The following is a 12,570-nucleotide window of genomic DNA, read 5'->3' as shown; positions in this document are numbered from 1 at the left end:
TTAAAACTTTCTGTAGTTTGCAGTTGGGTATCAAAGGCTAAAAGGAAAGACTTGCCTATTCCCATTTGGCCTGCATTGTACTGGCATGCCTATTAAGGTAAGACTGTTTTGAGCTACTGACATCTCTTCCACATATTTCTGTATTTAACTGAAAATGTCACTTAGCCCTACACTGTATATCCAAATCATTGATTGAACTGCTTGAAGAATTCATAGATGCAGTTTGATCTGAAACCTATCAATGTTTAGGATTTCTACAGTATGAAAGGGTGGCTGATTTTGAACTAAAAAGTAACATCCTAGTCTCAAATCAATGTGTTTAGATCATATTTGCATCCTTTCCACACTCACAATGATGCATGGCATCCACTGTCATAATAGGTATATACAGAATCCACAGTACTTGAATTTGGACAATCCCTAGGATGATATGTCAATATCATTGACTGGACCAGTCAATCGTCAGGTGTTCGGGGCCCCCCAATTCTCCCCACTCCCAAGAAGCCTCTCTACCTACCTCCAGCGACAATGGTGGTAGTGCTGGCTTCCCGCAGGATGGACGGAAGTCCGGCAGCTGCGCACCACTTCCGGGTTTTCCGGAAGTGTGCTGCCTGGTCCCCTCCTTCAGGTCTGTGGTGCGCCGGGGACTTGCTGCGTCGTGGGAGAAGGTAGGAGTCCCGGGGGAAGAAGCGCTTTGGGGCTTCCCTCCTCTGCAGGGGAGGGGGGAAAAGTCCTGGTGGGAGGCGCATGTTGGGGCTTCCGTCCTAACTCCTCTGCCCCTCCCGCCCAAAGGAGGGAAGCTCTGGCGCACACCTCCTCTGGAGACTCCTAACTCCTCATCCCCCGGAACAGTCCCAGGGGGAGGCATGCGACAGGGCTTCCCTCCTCTGGCGGGGGGGGGGGGCGGGGAGGGGAGGGAGGAAATCCTGGGAGGAGGTTGGTGCAGGGGACTCTCTGCCCCCACTGGCACTCTGTCCCCTGCTGCAGAAACCTATCCCCTGCCCTTCTGGCACCCTGTTCCCTCTCCCTTGTCCCCACTGGCACCCTGTCCTCTTCCCTGGCACCCACTAGCACCCTTCCCCAGTACCATGTTCCCTGCTCCCACCAGCACAGTTGGGGCCACATTAGTGAGGCTTGGGGGGGGGGGGCGGGTTGGAGGAGTTGTGGGTTTTTTTTTTTTGTATCTCACTTGTGTGGCCCCAGCTGACATTTCTGTGAGTCAGTGACTACAGAGGAGGAGAATAGAGAGGGCGGGACTTCATGGAAGGGGCAGTAGATCTTGACTTGTTCTGTCATTTAAAAAGTGATCTTGGATGTAAAAAAGTTGGAGACCACTGTTTTAGAATATAATGGGTCAGATTAGATCATTTCCATGGTACTTCTGGCTGACACACATTGAATTGATTGCCATATTAATCTTTTCTCCAGCATATGATAACAGAGAACTGGTAGGGTACATCTCTACTTTTATGCTTTCTATATTAATTACCATACATTGCAGTAGCACCTGAAGGCCATAATCAGGTTTATTATGTACAAACACCTAATGAATGATTTCCTCAACTATTTTATACTCTGAGTCATTTGGGTATGTCCAGTGCTACCAGTTCATGAAGGCCTCAAATTGAGAAACCTTGCATTTTTCAATAGCCTATTTTTTGTGTTCTAAAGTTACTTGGTAGCTGCAAAACTTACAAGCAAATTACATCTTGCCAGCATTGCTTATGCACCTAGAACTATGATAACAAAAAGCATAAGCAGTGATTAATAACTTGTTTTTTATTGATTGCTTACTAATAATCCTAGTTATAAGTGAGGCTTGATTATTGCTTTCCTATCTCTATCACAAATTAAGATAGGAGTGGAGGAAAATTGTTTCAGTTCTTAACCAGTGGTCAAAGATGGGCAGGTTAGTGGTGAATTAGGGAAAATTATTTAACTAAAAGCTAGGACTCTTGCAATTTACCATTCTGGGTGTGTCTAGACTACAAGGTTTTTTCCAAAAAAGTGGCCTTTTTTTCAAAAAAACTTCCCCTGCATCTCAACTGCAGCTGCGTTCTTTTGAAAGTAAATCGAAAGAACGCGGCAGTTTTTTGTTATCACGGTAAGCCTCATTTTACGAGGAATAATGCCTTTTTTCGAAAGTACTCTTTTAAAAAAAGGCACTATTGAATGCAAAATGTGCTTTTTCGAAAGAGTGTGTAGATTCTCTTTCAAAAAGCTGCTTGTACTCTAGGCGTTCTTTTTGAAAGAGGCTTGTAGTCTAGACGTAGCATATGAGTCTCCAGAAATGGTTCAAATTGCTATAAAAGAAGTTCAAAAGTTGAGTCCTGAGAGACTCAAGAAAATATTATCAATATAATCTTTGAAGTACATAAATAATTGATATAAAAATCAGTCATTGAAAAGTGTTCCAACTTTAACCACTGTGCAATTCTAATAGGCAGGGATAGCCGAACTGCGGCGAGCCTTGCTCGCCAGCTGCTCTGTCCAGCGAGCTGCACATGGGCAAATTGTTCTGCGCATGCACAGATCGCCTGAACCCGGCTCTTCCGGGTTGCAATCTACTCGCCACAGGTGAGTAGATTGCATTATTTGTCGAGCACTGCTAATAGGTTATCAGTGACTTTTTATTTAGGCATGTGCAGATAAGCTGAAAAGAGAAATGGAATTATATGGCTGCCCACCTGAGTTTCCTGATGAGGAGGAAGAGGAAGAGGAAATGGCTTCTAGAAAGGAGGAGGAAGTGGTCATCAGAGACAAAGCAAAAGGCAAAAAGGTTTGTATCACACCTTTCTCAAAGTATTTTTTTTAAATACATATGAGTACATGGCACATATATCTATGCACATGAAATGTAAACATGCACATTTTTTTATGTACATTTAAAATACATTTTCACTTTAATGAGGTGCTTTAATGATGGCTCTGAAAAGATGCTTTAACTACATGGTCTTCAAAATCTCATTTTATTGCATAAAAGTTTTCTGAGCTTTCTTCAACTCTTCAATAGTCATCTGAGGGAAATGGAGTCTGCCCCCTTGCTTGGGATGTTGAAAAGGACACTAGACAAAGAACATGAAGACCTACGGTAGAGGAAACAATCCTGTTCCATTGGTGTGATGGACTAGATGACCTAATTGATGTAATGGACTAGATGACCCAGATTTTCTGATTACTCTCTGTGCTAAATTGAGAGTCAAATCCTCACTAGACATATTAAATTACAGCCACGTTCAAAAGAGTGGCTTATTGAAGAAAGTATTAAGGAAATTTAAGACTTTGATAAGATACCAGAAATATTAGGGCAAGGGAAAACTTTGGTTGGGGGGGGGGGGGGAATAAATATTCCACACAGATTAGTTTATAGTCTGTTAAATAACTTGTGAAATTTGTGAGTAAAGGATTTGGAACACAGCTCTGTGTCTATCTGTCTGTGAGAGAGAAGAAAAACATCTTGCCTAATTTGACCTGTGCCAAGTGAATTCTTTTGTTTCTTCACAGTTTTTAATCCAAATTTCTAGATATTTTTCCCTAATATATTTAAGGTAGGAACAGAAGAGATTATCAATCAATCAGAAGGATATAGTGCAGAGCTATTTAACCTTTTCCTGTATACATATCTCGTTACTAGTCCAATACTTCACCTGTACCAATCAGTGCTTGCTAACTACCACATAGCATGCCCTGATACTGACTGTATTTGGACTGATCTGAAATTCATTCTCTGGGCTGCTTCATGTTAGACACATGTGAATGTGAGGCAGATGGTGAGTGTGCACCAGCATTGTATCCTCATTAAATAAGAGAAAAGCAGCCAAAATATCAATACTAGCACGCATCTTGGTGGCTTGACGATATTAAGTTAGGATTGAATGATTGCTGGCAGGAGATGAAGAAACAGGTGAGACATGCTTGGATGTTCTTTTATTTACTACATTTTTTTTTTTTTTTTTTAGAGTAAAGCTGCTGCCAAGACTGGCTCGTCCAAGTACCAGTGGGGGATCATGAAGTCTTTGGGTATCACTGATGAAGAAATAGTGAAGTTTTCAGAGGCTGAGCATTGGCTTGATTACTTCCCACCCCTTGCTCTGCAGGACCTAAAGAGCATGGGGCTGAAGGTACCTATTCAAAATTTAAATACTACTACACACATGAGTTCTCTTATTGGTGTTACTAAATTAATGTTGAGATCTCTTTTTCCTTTGATGTGTTTGCTTTATGTTAGTACCAGAGCAATAAGTATGTTAGCAGCAGTGCACTTGGAACATCAAAAGTGCTAGAAAGCATTAATAAAGCTTCACAATATCCTAGTATGATCAGTAAGTATTATCTCCATTTTACCTGAAACACCAAAAGTAATTTAGCAAGACAGAAATACAACCCAGGAGTTCTGACTCCTCTTGCTCTAATACCAGACAATAGCCTTCTTTAACTAACATTAAATATTTAGAGGTGCCTTACTGAGAGTGAAGAACTTTGTTTAAAAATTAGGAATAAGACTGAGAAACGAGATGAAACTACTGTGAAACTTCAGAAGGGATGCCCCTTCTGACACAAATCTAATTTCTGAGAGAACAGACCTTACATACCAACTTGTTTTTTATAAAGGATGGAGATTTTTGCCAAACCACAGGTTAGCTGTGAAGTTATTTCCACATCATACAGTAAATTCTCAACGCTAAATTGCTCTGAAGTGATGGAATTCCTTCATGTTCAGGAGCCTGACTTATTAGCGACTTAATAATGGTGCAAGTAATTCATAGGTTCTCTCCTGCTATCCATGACTTCCCACTGGTTCAAATCCTGCTTTGCTAGTTGATAGCCCAAAGTTGTTGCTTACTCACTTCTGTGCATTGATTTGTTACTAGTACTAAAGTGGCTCCTTTAGGCAGTATCTGAAGAAAATCCAGGAAAAATGTGGCTACAGCTACACTGAGTTTTCTTGGCAAAAAATATGCTAATGAGGGACTCATTTGCATGAGTTGCACTCTCATTTGCATATTTACCACCAATCTGTTTTTGCACTGGGTTTTTTGTGCAAAAAGAAGCAGTGTGGATGTTTTCTTTCTGTGCAAAAACAGATTGGCAGAAAATATGCAAATGAGAGTGAGACTCATGCAGATGAGTCCCTCATTAGCATATTTTTTGCCAAGAAAACTCGTAGTTTAGAAGTAGCCTGTATGTTGAAGACAGAGCTGCCTCAATAACCCTTGAGGGAGTATCTTCCACTTCACTTACTCACTGTTTTTCTAATTGGTTAGGTAACTTTCACTTTGTTTCTCATAGCTGCACCTGTTCTGTGAATTTTTTTTTAAGGCATCTCCTGTCATATAACCACTAGAAGACTTACCTGGATCCTCTTTCTCTTTCCCCCTGGACCCTCCCAGGGTAGATGAGGTAGCAGGAGTTGTCTCCCAGGCAGGGGGGACCACACGTAACTGGTCTGGTGGCAGGCAAGATGGTGAGCCCCATCCCCAGCTGTCCACTCTCTTGGGGATGTGGCTGCTTACAGTTGTCACTCTGCAGTATAACTCTCCCCTGCACTTGCTGCCTCCAGTGGCCATTTTGAGTGTAGCATCTCTCCAAACAGCTCCTCCCTTTTCATGTTATGGAAAACAGTCCCACTCCCTTCACTTCCCATTTTCCTGGTACAATCAGACTCTGGCCTTGCTTTAAGTTAAGAGAAGAGGAAGCGGCATATCATATTTATGGTCCTAGTTCTTATGGTTTAGGAGGAGTCCTTGAACAGACTCAGACAGACAGATGCACATTTCTAAAACAGATCTTATTTTTTTCAAGATTTGGAATAGGGATGTAAGTGACTAGTTGACTAATAGACTATCCAGTAAGCATAAGCTAGTGATGTGACTAGTTGCTCCCCCCACCCTTGCTTCTTGTATCAGAGAGAGGCAGCAAGGAGTGGGGGGAACAGGATCTGGCTTAAAAGCTGGTTCCCCCCAGCACTGTCTACACAGGGCATAGGAGGTAGAGGCACAGTGGAAAATGGTGTTAGTGGGGACTGAAGCAGTCTCCCTTTGCTCAAGTTCTGCTGTGGTTCTGCTTTTGAAATGTACAAGAGCCCTACCATGTACATTTCAAAAGCAGAAGCTGCATGGGGCCAGTGGGGAGTCCTCTGCTGGCTCCCTGCTCCCTGTGGGGTTTTCTTTTGAAACGTACAAGAGCCCTGTCGGAGCTGGCCACATGCTACCTATGGGGCTTCTGCTTTGAACTGTAGCAAGACCTCTTGCTACAGTTCAGAGGCGGAGGTGCCCTTATCGACTAATCGAATAGTTGATGGAAGTCCTATAGACTATTTGATTGATTAACTATCTAAATTTAACATCCCTATTTGGAAGTGAAAGGTGCCACAGATCATTTACATATGACACCATTTATGGGCAGCCCCTTCTAGGGTGTAGAACAGGCTCCAGGTAGAGAACTTGTGGAAAATATTCCACACACATGCAGAGGAGAAGAGGAATCCATAAAGGACACGAGCGAAATATGGGTGCATCTACACTGCACCGTTACTTTGAGATAACTAGCATTATTTTGAAATGACAATGTGAGCTCTTACATAGTCATTCTGTTTCAAAATAATTTTGAAATAATGGATGGCTTATTCCAAAATCTGTAAACCTCATTCTACGAGGAATAATGCCTATTCTGAAATAGCTGTTTCCAAGTAAGGCATGTGTAGATGCTCCACTGCTGCTATTTTGAAATAGCCCCTCACAAGAGCCATTCTAAGTTATTCCTTCCCAGTGCCTCCTGGGGCTCTAAATCGAGATAGCATGTCTACATTAGGGAAGCCTGCCTCAGACTAATTTTGAAGCTACCTGCAGTGTAGATGTGTTATTCTGGAATAGTTATTCTGAAATTGCTTATTTTAAAATTGCCGCGCAGTGTAGATGTAGCCTATGCCCCCTCCTCTTTGGTCTTACAAAAAGTTCCATGGAGCACACAAAAAGCAGGATCCAGGCTTTTTAAGGTCTTTTTTGAAAGACCCATGTTCAATCAATTGCATAGACTTTGTGTATACATAGAAGTATGAAACAATCAAGGTTTGTTTGTGTTTTTTATTTCATGGAGGTTTTTTATTTCTTGTAGGGTTTGAATAAATATAGCAAGTAGGTGATATGAAACAAGTGTTCTGTGTTCTAAGTTTCACAGGAATTTTCGGCTGGATTTGCTTACTTGTTATGTATCTTTTCAGGTGGATTGGAGACGTTCTTTCATTACCACTGACATTAACCCTTATTACGACTCATTTGTACGGTGGCAATTTTTAACACTGAAAGAAAGAAATAAAGTTAAATTTGGGAAACGGTAATCATATTCTCTTTCACTTGCTAAGTCTGTACTATTAAAAATCCTAGCAAAAAGGTAAATGTCCCCCTAGGTACTGCTTTACAAAATTGGATATAATGTGTTTGTGACTTAGTTACGATCACTTTGTAATTTATACAGATTCACTCATGCAAGCTCTCTGAATAGAGATGTCCCATCAAACTTAGTGGGTCTCCTATGCTTCCCTTGCTGTCTAAGTTGTGTCCTTAGACTTCTGGGGTGAGGTTTTAAAAAACTTTCAATATTAACCTAACTTGCACTGGTATCAGTGGTAGGATTCTTGCTAACATTAATTGTAGCAGAGTTAAGCTAATTGACTATTATTGAAAATCCCACCCAACATTCTTCGTCCCACACAACTTGTCGTCCTCCTTGTCTGTACATTGCCACGCACATCCTTAAATAATAATTTACTGTGTTTCTTAGGTATACCATTTATTCTCCAAAAGATGGACAACCTTGCATGGATCATGACAGACAAACTGGAGAGGTAATTTGTTTTATTCTGACACAGATTGCTTGCACATTGTATATAATTTTTAAATCCTGAAGAAATATGCTCTTGATAATGATTATTAAATATATAGTCATCTTGACTTAACTGATCTCAAACCGTTAATACATGAGAAGCTTGGCCTCCTCTAGGAAAATAAAATTGAACCACAACAATGGTCAGTGTTAACTTTAGTCAGTTTCCTCTGATTGATTATGTAACAGTTTGTCAAGATTTTCACTAGAACACGATTTGGTGCCTACTGAAATCCAGTTTCTTTTCTTTAGTAATGTAATATAATAGCCTAGATAAATAAAGTGTTTGATCAAGAGAAATAAATAGGATCATGTCCTGCAGTCTGTATGCTGATAAAATCTCATTGACATCATTGGAAGTCTAGTTTATTTTGGGACCCCAATATCAGATCCTTAAATAGTATTTGAACTGCGCTACTACAAATGCAGAATTGATTTTCGGGAAATGATGCTTTTGCTGCGTGAGTAGACTTTTATATTGACTCCTGGCTAATGTGTGTGACTCCTAGGGTGTCGGACCTCAAGAATACACGTTAATAAAAATGAAGGTAGTAGAACCTTACCCTGCAAAGCTAAGGTAGGTCTCATAGATTCATTCATTTTCAGGCCAGAAAAACCATTAGATTATCTGGTCATACCTCCTATATAACACAGAATTTCAGCCATTACCTCTGCACTGAGCCTATTACTTTGTATTTTACTAGAATATACCTTCCTGAAAGGCATTGTCTATTTTATAAATGTATTTTTAAAAGGGATCCAGTCTCCTTTTTTTTTAAAAAAAAAGTTGGTCAGGAAAAAATTGAACTCAAACTTTTAAGTTGAACTCAAAATTCATTTTTATAAATATTTAAAATCTGAAATCCATAATAGAAAATGTGTAACACAAACATCTACAAGATTGTGAAATATTACTTTTTTTTTCTTATTTACCTGTCAAGTCCTGGATTTTTTTTTCTCTCTTGTAATTAATATTTAAAATGCACGTTCCATAGACTGATCGACTTCTGAGGGCAGTAGTGATCACAGTGATCATCTAGTTTGACTGCTTGCACATCACAGAACCTCACACACCCACTCTTTTATAATAGCTCTGCAACCTCTCATTGAGCTACTGGAGTTGTCGAATCACGATTTAAAGACATCAGAGAATCCACCATTTACTTTAGTGACTGGCCAGTGACCTGTGCACCAAGCTGCAGAGGAATGTGAAAACCCACTATGGCCTCTGCCAATCTGACCTGGGGGAAATTTGTTCTTGACCCAAATGTGACAATCATTTGGGCCCTGATCGTGTTGGCAAGACCCACCAAATAGACGCCGAGAAAGAATTCTCTGTAACTCAGAGCCATCTTCATCTAGTGTGTCATCTCTTGCTGTTGGGGATATTTACTAATAGCAGCCCTAAATTGCCAACACTGGCATGTGTCCCATAATACTGTCCCTTCAATAGAGTTATCAATCTCAGTCTAAAATCCATTCCTCCCCTTGGAAGTCTGTTCTAAAACTTCACTCCTCTGATCAGAAACCTTGTGTCTAATTTCAAGCCTATACTTGTTGATGGCCATTTCATATCCATTTGTTCTTATGTCAATATTGGCACTTAAGTACCAGGAAGATATGTTATTTATCCTTCTGATGTATTTATAAAGAGCAATCGTATCTCTTCTCAGCCTTCATTTGGTTAGGTTAAACAAGCCAAGTTCTTAGTTTCCCTTCATAAGGTAGATTTTCCATTCCTCTGATTATTCGAGTAATCCTTCTCCACACATGTTCAAGAAAGATGAATTCAGACTAGAATATAAGAGATCAGAATTGCACACAGCATTACAGATGAGGTGTCATCAGTGCCATGTATAATGGTAATAATATTTTTCTTTCCTTACTGGAAATCCCTTGCCTCATGTATCCTATGTTTGCAGTAGCTTTCTTCACAGCTGCATCATTTTGACATCTCATAGTCATTCTGTGATCAGTCGATACACCCAGGTCTTTCTCCCCTGTCACTTCCAACTGATAGGTTCCCAGTATATAGCAATTCTTCTTGTTAGTACCAAATTGCATGACTTTGTGTTTCACACTATTACTTTAGTTTTCAAAGTCCTCCAGATCTTCTTGTATGATAGTCCAGTCCTACTCCCAACTTTGTCATCTGCAGATTTTATTAGCACACTCCCACTTCTTATGCCTTGATCATGAACGAAAATGTTAAATAAAATTGCTCCCAAGACCTATCCCTGAGGAACTCCTCTAGTAACTTTCCTTCTGCCTAATTGGTCAACTTTCAGTAGAGCCTCTTGTAGTCTCCCTTTTAACCAGTTCCTTATCCACCTTTTAATTCTTATTTTAACCACCATCTTTTCCAATTTACTTATTTATTTCTTATGTAGAATTGTATCAGCTGTCGTACTGAAATTCAGGTATTATTTATTTTCTCATAAATCAAGTTAGTTTGGCACAACCTACCTTTTCTAAGACAATGTTGTATTTTATTCCAATTACCATTTATCTCTGAGTCCTCAACTACTTCTTCTTTCAAACTTAGTTCCAAAATCTTGCATACAGTTGAGGTCCAACTATTTCGCCTGTAGTTTCCTGGTTCTTTCTCACCCCATGGCTGTGTAAAAATCATCTTTCACATGTGACAGAATATCTCCCCGTGTGTGTTCTTTCACGTATTGTGACTTAATTGACAGTTTACTGCTCTTTATTTCTCTTAGCCAGTAGTGACCTTCATTAGGAAGAGAAAAACGCTTTGTTGAAGATTTTTCAAAAGTGATTACTTGAGATGACTTAAAGGAGCCTGATTTTCCGAAAGCGCTGAATTTCCATCACCTGAAAATCAGGCTCCTTTAAAGTATCTCAAGTTGGCCACCCAATTTGTGAAAGTCTTGGTGGTTGTTGTCTTGAGTCGGTGTGCTTTTGAATCTGAATAAAGACTCAATTTAATACTGAAAATTTTAATAAGTGGAAAAGCCTGGTAGACCACCCAGATTCATCTCTTACTGGACTTTATTTAGGGCTAAGTTGTGAGTAAGGTTCTGTAGTAACTCAAGTTTTCTTATTTTAATGTGCTCTCTATTTTTTAGTGGCCTTAAAGGAAAAAGTATCTTCTTGGTGGCAGCTACTCTCAGACCTGAAACCATGTTTGGACAGACTAACTGTTGGGTTCGCCCAGATATGAAGTACATTGGCTTCGAGACAGTGAATGGGGATATTTTTATCTGCACCCAAAGAGCTGCCAGGAACATGTCCTACCAGGGCTTTACAAAAGATAATGGAGTGGTACCTGTTGTAAAGGAGCTGATGGGAGAGGTGAGCATCTTGCATCTTATATGTCAAGTTATGAACTTCTGTAGGAGCTTTGCTGTCTACCTAAGACGTACAAATTTGATGATACTTGAAATCTACTGAAAACTTTTTGGTGAGTGTTAACTGACCAAATAAAGAATGGGAAGATTACCAGACTAGTGCAGCTGTTTAATCTCGGGACAAATGTGTTAATATGTCATTGTTCTCAAATAAAATTGTAGTAACAAGCAATGTATGTACAATATGTGAAGCAGCAACTCATTATTTTTACTATAAAGAAGTAATAGTTAACTAGAAAGAGTTAAATAAGTGCAGAAACTTTTTCTGTCCTATGTGAGAGTACCTATTTCCTTTGACTGCTCCATGCCTTTTAATGTTTCAGAATGCTTAGGCCAATGCTGATCCAGTGGCATTTATTCAACATAACAATGCAATATTGGGCATTCCATTAGACATCATTGTCTAATTAGAATACCACTTGCTAAAATTTGATGCACATGATCTCCTAATAATTCCTTTGTGTTAGTAAGTCACACACAGGAGAGAAAATAGAATATACTATTCAGTTTTTGTTGAAGATAGAATTAATATGAATTGGAAATGAGGAAAACTGTTAGGACACCTACTCCATCCTTTGTCAGTGCATGTATGGCCCTGACAATACAAGCGGTTTTACAGACCTTCTTTCAACCTAGTTATATATTTCCCAGTTCCTTTCTCCTTTTCTTTTGGGAGACTATTTTTCAATCTAATAGTCTTAAGGAAATTTTTCCTGATACTCAGCCTTTTAAACCTTTTTCACTGAAATGTACCACATTAAACCATTCCATTATGTCCTTTCTGTTTACACTTTTCATTTACTTAGAGACAGTCTCTCCCCATTTAACCAGTCCTTTAACAAAATTCTCATGTGTCTGGAAAATGGGTATAATCTTTTGTACAGTTATCCAGTTCTAATAATTTTAGTTTCTATTTTCTGAATTTCTTCCATAATCTAGTACTTAATTTCCTAGTAATGAATAAAACACGGTATCTAGTTTCTTTGCAGAAGAAAGAAGGTCTTCTGCAGTTTGTATTATGACCTTTTAATTTATTTACTTATTTGCAATATGTGTGGAAGACCAGCCGGTTTAAAAAGAATATCGGCTCAGCAAGTTCCTGCTGAGACATGCTAGGACAGTGCTCCTTGTTATCATATTCTTCTCTGTTGTTACAGGAGATTCTTGGAGCTGCACTCTCTGCCCCCTTAACTTCCTATAAAGTTATCTATGCTCTTCCGATGCTCACAATTAAGGAAGATAAAGGTAACATACAACATTGTCTGCTTGCATGAGCCAGTTCATTACATCCCATGTTTCATAGTATACATTAATTGAT

General features: G+C 39.5%; 1 protein-coding gene across 1 annotated transcript in view; it reads left to right on the top strand.

The window, feature by feature from the left end:
- Positions 1–12,570, top strand: part of LARS1 (leucyl-tRNA synthetase 1) — a 63,194-nt gene that overhangs the window by 12,830 nt on the left and 37,794 nt on the right. The window contains exons 4-11 of the mRNA XM_006128555.5: positions 17–97; positions 2,639–2,779; positions 3,960–4,121; positions 7,220–7,332; positions 7,780–7,843; positions 8,391–8,458; positions 10,971–11,196; positions 12,410–12,497. Coding sequence (XP_006128617.2) covers positions 17–97; positions 2,639–2,779; positions 3,960–4,121; positions 7,220–7,332; positions 7,780–7,843; positions 8,391–8,458; positions 10,971–11,196; positions 12,410–12,497 — 943 coding nt within the window. The remainder of the gene's footprint in view (positions 1–16; positions 98–2,638; positions 2,780–3,959; positions 4,122–7,219; positions 7,333–7,779; positions 7,844–8,390; positions 8,459–10,970; positions 11,197–12,409; positions 12,498–12,570) is intronic.

The sequence above is a fragment of the Pelodiscus sinensis genome, chromosome 16 (assembly GCF_052426305.1).
Source record: "Pelodiscus sinensis isolate ZL-2025 chromosome 16, ASM5242630v1, whole genome shotgun sequence".
Classification (NCBI taxonomy): domain Eukaryota; kingdom Metazoa; phylum Chordata; order Testudines; family Trionychidae; genus Pelodiscus; species Pelodiscus sinensis.
The sequence above is the reverse complement of the archived record's forward strand: the minus strand, read 5'-3'. Positions and strand labels throughout refer to the sequence as shown.